General features: G+C 34.5%; 1 protein-coding gene across 1 annotated transcript; it reads left to right on the forward strand.

The window, feature by feature from the left end:
• Positions 1-3,385: 3,385 nt before the first annotated feature.
• Positions 3,386-10,684, forward strand: LOC103713188 (MADS-box protein AeAP3-2-like). Its single transcript, XM_039119850.1, has 6 exons — positions 3,386-3,770; positions 8,479-8,548; positions 8,625-8,786; positions 10,170-10,211; positions 10,300-10,341; positions 10,466-10,684. The coding sequence occupies exons 1-6, from the start codon at positions 3,583-3,585 to the stop codon at positions 10,682-10,684; spliced, it is 723 nt and encodes a 240-aa protein (XP_038975778.1). The 5' UTR covers positions 3,386-3,582.
• The last annotated feature ends 301 nt before the right edge of the window (positions 10,685-10,985 follow it).

The raw sequence follows: 10,985 nt of genomic DNA on the forward strand, positions 1-10,985 counted from the left end.
GTGGACTTCATTTTAAATCTGATCTCAACATATGCGATGGCTAAGTTATTAATCATTTAAGCAGATCAACATGATTTCTTGTATCACTGAACAAACAAGGTGTTTAACAGCGTAGACTTGTTTATGCCCTGAATCCTATTGTATGATTTGTTTCTTTTCTCCCAACAAGAGAGTGATCTTCCATTATGTACAATTCTTTGAAATTGCACTAGAATTATTTTTCCACGAATGAGAAGCAAATAGCCGTTAGTGAAGACCATGAAAATGACTTCAAATACATAGACTACGCTTAATTAATTACAAATAGAAGCACATAATTAAGAACCAAATAACCATGGCATTCACAGGAGTCTCAACATTACACTTTAGGGCAAGAAAGCAAAATATCAAACCAAAAGATTGAATGCCATCGATAACATGCTTTTCCGTGCTTCTGCTTGAACTCTTTCATCCTGTCATTGCTTGTTTCCTCTTCCATCCCTCCATCACATTCCTCTTCAGTTATTATACTTTATTTTATTTTGTGTCATCTTATTTTTGTAAATGGACTTTATATACTTGCATACGAAGGAACAGATAATTTTTTCTAAACGTCCTTCCAATTTATTGTAAATAACTTATGATACCAAAATAATCCATTAATTAGATATTAACATCATATCATGGAAGCAAGTTTATCATTTAGCTGAGACATATCTCACTTTAGTTACAGGGTGGAATATCTTACATACTAACATCTACATAGTATCACTCAACCAGAACACTGCAGTTGCGCTTTGTGTCCATGCTACATTTCTAAAGAAGGTATCTGAGAACTTCCATATATACATCTTCCTAGTTTTTAAGACAAACTAGGTTATAAATGAAAGCTTATCGGATGTATTAAGTTTCTTTATATCTGTGCAGCATTAGATGTTAGATATACAGTATATCATATACTAGGCTTAAGGCACTTGTGAGTTAAATTTTAGGGTAATAATTCCAATTGTTTTACCTCCGACTATTTTATTAGGGTCTCAAAGGCGAAGATCCAGTAAAGTTATGGCCTTTCAAGGCATATATAGTTATTAGCTGATCAAGTACATCTTCTAGGATTTATGTGCAGTAAGTGCAATGGCTTAGGCTTTTAAGGATGTTTTAAGGAGTATGTGGAAACCCTAGTGGAAATCTAACAGCTTCTGTGCATTGGAAGCTTTGGAGGACATTGAAGAGGGTGGTGTTAGTCATGCATGCAATCTGACTCTTTTATCTTTCCTTGCCAAAGAAAGGAACAATTTTGAATAGCCAAAATCAAAGAAAGCACCATCATCCCATGTGCTCGTAGTCCTTTACCAGGCATTGTGCTCTCTGTCTGTTTCCTAAGGGGTCTAGGGTTTTGGCCAACAGCGTCACTCCTTTTCCATTATGGCAAAGTCCTGGTTTCATATATAGGTCCTGCAAAAGTTTCCATAAGAGGCAAAAACCAGGAAATTGGCAAGGGCCACCCAGGTTAGGGGCAGTTAGCAGTCCACAGCAATGTTCGCTCTCATAACCCATTGGGAGGACATGCAAATGGGACTTGAGGTTTTCGAGGAATTATTGTAAAGGCCACAAACCCATAGGATGTGGCACTTTTCTTGTTGTGGAGAAATGATTCAGATGGGCAATGTTTAATTTTGTGAAAGTCATGATTACAAAAGACTCACTGCCTCTCTCTCTCTCTCTCTCCTTTCATCCATGTATGCATGAAAAAATAGACAAAGTTTTCCCAAAAAAAAAGGAAATATAATTAAGCCCCAGCATTTGCACTAAAAAAAAAAAAGAAAAGAAAAACACAGTATAACATTGCATGCGGAGTCGATCATTAGATCACACCTAATACAGATCTTAAAATATTTCGAACTTCTTCATTCATCTACTTGTACAGATCTCAAAGCAACCATAGCGCAATCCAACGAAAGTTAATTTTTCTTTTGCCGAAAGATACAATCCCTGTCCTTGCATGCATGCTAGCATGAACATGTAGTTCTCTCCACCCACACAAGCCCACAGCTCACTAGGTCTTGCAAAACCAAGTATAAAATCCATTAATTTATTCATATAAATATGATGCATATTGTGGTCCTAATATGAGTGCATATTTGTAGTTTGCATAGAAGTTAGGGGTCATTTGGGAGGTCATGATATTCTTCTTCTTTTTTTTGAGGGGGTCGGAATGATATGGGTAGTTCTATATACACCCCCCCTATTGCTCAGGACACCCCCCAAAAACCAAAAAAAAATACCCAAACTAACCTTTAGTGTAATTACCATATTGCCCTTGAAATTTTCTCATACACCCCCCCTTCCTCCTCCTCCGTTTCGTTTTGAAAACAAAAAAAAAAACCCCCCTCAAACCCCCCTTAAACCTCTCGATCCATTTACATCGTTTAGGCGATTTTTGAAGGAGATTTAAGCCCCATTCGAAGCATGGACAAGCAACTAGTGATTTGGGACGAAGAATCGGCCGCAAAGGTACGTGTTCCACCTTGTTTCGAAATTTTTTTTTTTTCACGGTTCGTGCTCCGTTCGGCACTGGATCGCCGAATAAAAGGCTTTTGTTCGGCTGAACAGTGCCGAACAGAAGCCTTCTGTTCGGCAACCCTCAACCGAACTCTTCTGTTCGGCTGCACAGTGCCGAACAGAAGGGTTCTGTCCGGCACTGTGCAGCCGAACAGAAGGGTTCTGTCCGGCTCTGTGCAGCCGAACAGAATGCCGGCGACGAGAGGGAGAAGGGGGAACGGGGGGGTTTTGGGCGTTGGCGAGGTGCTTTGGGCGGAACAGTTCAAAGGGAGACGGAGGGGGTTTGGCCGCCGGCGAGGTGCTTGAGGCGAGGTTTTTTGGGCGGAAGGGAGAAGCCGGCGGGTGTTTTGGAGGGGAAGAGCGGGGTGGGGGGGGGGGGGGGTTTGGGGGGTGTAGAGAGCAATTTAGGTGAGGGGGTGGGGAGGGTGGGGGGTAATTTAGGAATTTTTAATTTTTTAGGGGTGTCCTTAGCAAATGGGGGGGTGTAGAGAGTATTTAATTTTTTTTTAATTTTTGGGGGGTGTCCTGAGCAATAGGGGGGGGGGGGGGGGGGGGGGGGGGGGGGGGGGGGTATATAGAACCACCCGAATGATATTCTTCATTGATTAGACCTGGGCAGTGTGGGACATTCAGCTCTCTCTATATACCTCACTCTCTCCCCGACCTTCAAGCAAGCAAGCCATAACAGGTGACCCTTCTCCTCTCTTCCTCTCTCTTTCTCTGTCTTTCATCCTTCACCTTCTGCCACATTGTTTTCAAAGAAAAACAGAAGAAAGAGAGTATCATTTGGATGCTTGTAAACGATATTTTCCTCTTCTGATGACAGTACCCAGTGTCTACTAATCCCTTATATAACCAAATCCAATTTAAGCTTATTTACTAATTCCGATCCAAAATCTCTGTGCTATTGCTCTCTTCTGCATTCAATTTCTTATAGTTGGTTCTTTCAACTTAAACTAGGAGTCCTGGGCTGCCAAAAAGGGTAGTTTCCTTTTTCTACCCAAGAAGAACAGAAGAGGAGTTCAACAACACTCAACACCTATGGGTCGTGGAAAGATAGAGATCAAGAGGATCGAGAACCCAACGAACCGGCAAGTCACCTTCTCCAAGAGGCGCGGAGGGCTCCTCAAGAAGGCAAACGAGCTCGCAATACTGTGTGATGCGCAGGTTGGGGTTGTGATCTTCTCAAGCACTGGCAAGATGTTTGAGTATAGCAGTCCACCTTTAAGGTTTGAAAGCTTAACATCTCATCTTGTGATTTTTTTTTGTTCAATATGGTTTATTTTCATATCTGATGTCTGTATATTGAAGTTTTGAATTTCATATGATCAATGCCTTTTCCTTCATATCATGATAGCTCAGCAATGGCATGCAAGGGTATAAGAGGGTGTATGTATCTGCACAGGAAAAAACTCAATTTATATGTTGGTTCATGGTTTGTTAGCTTATGGGTTTTAATCAACTTATATTTCTTAATTTCCTCTAAAAAATCCTTTAGCTGGTTTGATATATTCTCATTGCTTCCTTTGGTGCTAGGCACTCGTGTGACTTTTTTGAGTCATTTTTTGGAGTTACAGTAGCATTGCTCATTTCATTTTTCCTCCATCATGTGAAAATAATATTTTTTTTTTCTTTTAGTGAGATACGGATCTAACCCTTAGTGTCTTTAAATTTGGTGACCCTGCACTACCTTCACCCAGGATATAATTCCTTTATCCTGGTGTCTCATACTCGATTTGACTGTAGTCAACTCATTTATTGTTACATTGTAGGTTATCCTCGTGATCACTGTGCTAGTTTTGCTATTCATTGCTACCAACTACAAGCATGGTGAACTTGGCATGGACTTCATATTTGACTTAACCGTATCTCAATTCATGGCTCATAGATGTCATTTATCCAAGATTTGAGAGAGGCTTTTTTCATATAAGTTTAACGTGAGTTTGGAGCATGTAAGTTCTCATTTTTGGGTGAAATCATGTAACTTTTGGCAATATAAATTTAGATCCGATGCATATATATATTGACGCGGGGGGGGGGGGGGGGGGGGGGGGTTGTTTCTCTCCTATGTAAAAACTCATGAAGCCATACTTTTAATTGTCAAGATAATCACCAAGGATTTAAAATCTAATTATACGTATCAATTGTTGAAGACTTTGATATAAGAAAATATTTTAAAATAAAGTAGCATAACTGTTCTCATATTACTTAATAGATTTAAGCTGTCTCCAAACAAAACTTGATAGATTTAAGATAGTTGTCGCATTCTTTTGTCGGTGGACTTTTATGCATGACTTTACGGACTTACCTGTATATCTAATTCTCACCAAAAGTGCTATATAATTGAAATGACATTTTGGAGTGAGAAAAAAAAGGACTTTTCAGTAGATTTAGGCATGGAATGACAGTAAATAATGCTTCAACTTTATTTTGTCAAAAACAAGCTTCACTCATTCCCGTTGTATCTTTAGCAAGTTTTATGAGCACACATGTTTCACTCAGGAAAATTACAAAAAAAAAAACTCTAGAACAGCGGATAAGCAAAATATTTTGAGGCTACATTAATATTTAACTCGAGCATTATGCTCTCTTTTTCTTGTTTGAGGAGGGTGAGCATTAATAATGGTAAGAATACTCAGTGCAATTGTGTAAATGAAATTGAATACCTACTCACTTTCGTCTCCATCTAATAATATTTTTTCCTAATAAATCTCTTTTCCAGCTTCAATTTATTCCAGTCTTCAAAATAAGAAAAATAACAATCTAGGAAGAGAATTCTCATATAACCCTTTTCAATAAGTACTTAGAACTATTTTACTATGCAAAATATAATGCTTAAAATATTTCTCTTGAAATTTCTATATCATCAAGCCCATTTTATCTATTACATTGTAACATGCATAATAATACTATTCAAAATTAGCCTTAAGAAAAAAAACATATATTTTGAACTATTATTTCTTACCATGGAGAACTTCTAGGCCTAGCCTTGGCTATTCTGATTTTCTTTATTAAAATAAGATTGAGTCATAAATGTAGAAAATGAAAAAATTAACTAATAGATTTAAAATTTTGATATTAAAGAAAAATTATATTTTGATAGAAAAGGAAAAATGATTCTATACTAGCAAATATTGGATAAGTGATTCTATAGAAGAGAAACATCTGCTTGGATTTTCAAAGTTTAATCTTTGCTACTAGATTTACTAGATCAAGGTCTTCATGAAAGGTCCTTGCAAGGATTTTTTTCTTTCTCCTCAAAGAAGTAATATTATGAGCATATGTTTTATAAATTGAGTGTAAAACTTTGCAAGCATTTATCAAGCATGACGTTTGTTTCATAAGCATTCTATGATCGTTTTACATCAAGAGTAGTATCAATAAGAAATTTCTTGATAATGTAACTACCTATCTTGATAAGTTATTACTCATGTTTAAAAGTATCCAATTGTATCCCTATTAATTATTAGTGCTTCTCTGATGTATTATTATTTTTCAATATAGAAAATGTACAACTTAATGTTAGCATATAGTTTTAGATTATACCTTTCTATCGATCTGCTCTTAAAAGAAATATGTTGATATTTATCAATTTTTGTATTACTAGTCACTAGCTTTTATTTTTTAATTTATTTATCTATTTTTGGGGAAAGGGAGGGCAAGCCCACTTGTTTACCAAAAATCAAAAAACATAAAATGCATGCATTCACTTGCTCATATAATGTTTATCATTTTTTGGATTACTATCCATACAAACTGCATTATTAATTGACATATTTGTTTTTGAACTACTTTTGGAGGTTTTCTAAACTAGTGAAAAGAAAAACAATTGTAGTGAACTTATAATTGATAATCTTTGCATACGTACGAATGGCTCTAATCAAAGTTGCCAAGATATAATAATAAGAACATAGTCAACACAATTTATAAAGGAATATCAACACTTCAAAACAAGATTGTGTTCCAAAATAATTCATGAGAAATTTTGAGCAAAACCAAGGTTGTGCTCGTTTCCCAATAAGCATGACCTTGAAATCAAATTTAGTCAGACACTCTTTGTAATTGAGGTTGAAATATAGAACTTAAGTTTCCAATTTACTCAAAACCACTGATTTTGGCTTTAAGTTAGGTGCTCAAAAATCTAGTTTTGTATGATCTAATAGTTAATACTACTTTGAAACTTTCTTTCTCCCTCCGTTCCCTTACAAATGACTAATAATAATAATTTGGCAACCACTGTACTTCCTATGGATCAAATTCCTACAAAAATGAAAAGTATAACTTGAGTTCTTAGGATTGAAAATTTCACACTTCTATCACTTGAGCTAAAACAAATCACCCCATGTAAACATTGAATTTGAACTTCTAGTTAATGTATGCTTATAATAGATCACATATTAGTTAGACCATATAAAATACTTAAATATCGTTAATTTATTTCTATTTTGACAAATAATTCTTAAAAAAATAAAACTTTACATGATGATATTAGAATGGATTCCTTGTGAATTAGAATTTAATGTAATCATATAGCATTCCAAAAGAATAAGTCTCCCTTCTAAATGTGCTATTTACTTTTTCATATGATGAAATATGATATTTAAGAATTAATTTATTGCTATAAATTAAAGCAGAACCCTTAACAAGTCCTATACTATGTTTTGTTCTCTATTGAAGTGGATTAAAGTAGAATAAGTCCCCTTTAACTTGTTTGTTCCACTTTAACCTTCCAAAACTAGATAATATATAGTTCTTATTTCTAAGGTAAAATGGATATTTTAAAAAGTTATTTTTCTAATTTAACTCAAAGTAAACTATTTTGTTATATTGAGTGATTAATTTCCAAGTATGTAGGTGGAAAGTAAATTAACTCATTTACTCTATATTAACTTACTTTGCAACTTGATGCAGCCTTAGGTTATCCTACCATTAAAGTTAAAATCTTTATTAGTTGAAATTCTTAAAGATGTTTACAAAAAACTTAAATTATAAAGGGTATTTGCAAGAGCGCAATAATTTTGCCACTATATGGGTCTTGTTTAAGCATGCAAGTGTTATATATTATGATCTTTGCTAAAGTCTGAAGTAGTTGTTATCTTAATTTTTTAAACAAATAATGATATGAATCCAAAAGATTAATCAAATATGCTACTTCTATTAAGTAAAGCCAAATATAGTTTTATTAAAAATCCTTATGATCAGTATTATTATGCTTGAGAATTTTTGGTCTAGTAACCCACCATTTCTATATAGCATGGATATGCATGATTTAGCTAAGCACATTTGTTTTAAGCAACTATTAACTAAGAATTGCTTTTAAACTAGTTTTACTTAGTCAACCTTACTTGCCTACAATTGCTTAGTGTCATACAATAGGCAGCAAAAAGGTCGAGCTATGTTGTGACCTAATCCAGTCCAAACTTGGCAAGTTATAGCTCGATCCTATTTTTTTAGACCCATGTGTCACATCTCATAAAATTAATTTTGAAAATTTGAATAAGATTTATAGACTAGGTAGTTTTTTATTTGATCAAATCTAACTTGACCTATATCAACTCATCCCAAAAACAAATATTTTTAAAATTCCAAGATCCTCAGTCATTCAACCTTTTGCCATATTTAAGTTCATATATATGGTTTTGAGCTAAGCTTATTTATTTGTAGGGTTAACTTATAATTTTTTCCATACGTAAATTTGTCCGTATTAACACATCTTTTAATTTTTCTCCTTATTATTCATGTTCCCCTTATTTATTTGTAGGTTTAACCATAAATTTTTCCATATGTGAATTTGTCCACATTAACACATCTTTTAATTTTTCTCCTTCTTATTCGTGTTCATATCAATTTTCTAAACACTATAATGATCGATACCTATGTGCAAGCACTTCATTTATTTATCTTCGTTGCATTATTTTTGATTATTTCATGTTGCAGCATGCATCAAATAATAGATAGATACCAGAGAGTTACTAATACTCGGATTGAGGATATTGATAACCAGCAGGTATGGCATTCATTCCTCAAAATTGTCAACAAATTTCTAACCTAAATATTTACTTTGTTCTTCCTTCTCACATTAGCAAATGTTTTATGAGATATCATGGATGAGGAATGAAAGTGATAAGCTTCAGGCGAGCATGAGGCAGTACACAGGCGAGAACTTGAGCTCTATGACCATGAATGACCTAAATCAACTCGAACAGCAACTGGAGTACTCGGTTAACAAGGTTCGAACGACGAAGGTAACATGATTTCATGTTCTAAGTATCACCTCAACCCTTTGAAGTGAATTTTGTGTGTATTAGCTTAATAAAAGCTTAACTACTTTATTCAATTCTATATCACAGTCAAGGTACTTCTCCCTTGTTAATATGCTAATAAGAACAAAAAGGAGGTAGCTCGGTAATAGTTGATGGCTTTGGTTAGCATCACACAAGTGTGCTTCCCTTTTTAATGATCATATAATAGAAAGTAGTCTAAATTAGTGTAGTAATTAGCTTTATAATAGCTTATTAACTTGGTTTGGTTTGATATTACACTCCAAAGTGTTTTCCCCATTTTTTGAGATTATAATATCAAAGCAGGTTTTAAGGACATTTATATTTATGCCTCAATCCTTTGAAGAGAATCTGAAGAAGTACAATTTTGCATTTTTGGTATTGATATCAACCCTGAAGTGCTTTTCCTTTGCTTGTGAGTTTATTAATGACCTGACAGTAGTGATCATAAATTAATTAGCTTCTTTGTATTAAACTAGCCACAAGAAATCAGATGGATACTTGGTTTAACTTGAAGAATTAAAATAGTCACTGATTTAAGCACCGAGTTAAGCTACTACCAGTGTAACTTTCATTCTTGTACCTTTAGCAAAATTGTGGTAGGTCCACTGGTTGCTCCTAAAATTAATTATTTTATACAATTTAGATATCAAGAATTATTTGGAGCTAGAATTTTGAATGTAGCCAATGAATTGGGAAATTTGCAGAAGCTAAAGAAAGAATTTTTAATTGTTAAAAATGCTAAATTTTAGAAAAAGGACTATATGCAAAATTTTATTTGTTTTATTGTTCACTAGTCTACCTGTACTTTGTGTTGTAGTCATGCATAATTTGTTAATATCCATGAGAATAACTAATGGTTTTTCAGACAATATAGATTGTCGTGGTGTAGCATATTGGTTTTTGTTCACCAACTGAGAGAAGCACAAAGAACTAGAGATTTGTTTGAATGCAAAGAAAAATAATGTGGGAATGCCTCAAATGCTCAAGGAAGCATAGATCAAGAAAGATCCATTGTTTTGTATAATTATACATAGGTTTTCACTATATTATTTTTGCAAAAAGAGCTGTACCAATGCAGTTATTAACTTTTCTTCTTCTCAAAAAAGAATAATTATTTGTCTCACATAACATGTACAGAATCATTAATTACTCCAAAATAAACTTTAGTCTACTTTGTGAATCATCATGTTCCTTGTCATTATATATATTATTGATGCCATTCATTCACATTCAATAATTTGGTGTAGAATCATCATCTTTATATTAAATTAACCAAGCTAACTAAAACATCAATCCAATTTCTTTTTTTAAAAAATTTTGCTCTTCTTTACCAATCTCTTGCAGCACCAGTTACTGAACCAGCAGCTAGACAACTTGCGTCGCAAGGTAAATCTAGCATTGAAGAGCTCAATTTTCATCTGCTGCAAATGGAATATATCTCAATTACACTTTGCTTCTTTGGCTTGTGAAATAGGAGCACATCGTAGAAGTTCAGAACAACCATTTGTGCCGCATTGTAAGCTAAAATTCAACTATTAGACTATCTGCAACAATAATTCATGTTAAAATTACTTTAAAGCATGATAATTTCCTCAGAGTAACAAATTTCTTTGTAATAACATTTTGGAATTTTGTGTTAGCTATCGGAGCACCAGTTGACGATGGAGCATCAGCAGGTTGCCATGGAGCACAAGGAGCTGGAAACGCCAATGCTGGACCATTTTGGGCAGTTCTACCATGATGAGCCATCAAGGAGCTTACTGCAACTTGCACCCCAACTGCATGCATTCCATCTCCAGCCAGCACAACCCAACCTACAAGAGGCTAGCCTCCCAGGCCATGGCCTGCAACTATGGTAATTAAGTACTATCTAATCCATATTTGGATCAAAAGTTTCAACCTTCTACTATTATGGATTAGGTTTCAGTCGATATAAAATTGGACCAGGCACAAGCCACATAATTTAACCCTCTGGTCCCAACAAAAAAAAATCAGTACTCTTCACCTAAAAAATCAGAATTATGTCATGATTATACTTAATAAAACCAACCCAATCCCATCTATTTTGCAGCCATAATCATCTACTCATCATCAATAACATAGCATTTAGTGACCACATCATCACCTTTAATGTTTTGGACAATGACATTAAACCTCATA

The sequence above is a fragment of the Phoenix dactylifera genome, unplaced genomic scaffold (assembly GCF_009389715.1).
Source record: "Phoenix dactylifera cultivar Barhee BC4 unplaced genomic scaffold, palm_55x_up_171113_PBpolish2nd_filt_p 000638F, whole genome shotgun sequence".
Classification (NCBI taxonomy): domain Eukaryota; kingdom Viridiplantae; phylum Streptophyta; class Magnoliopsida; order Arecales; family Arecaceae; genus Phoenix; species Phoenix dactylifera.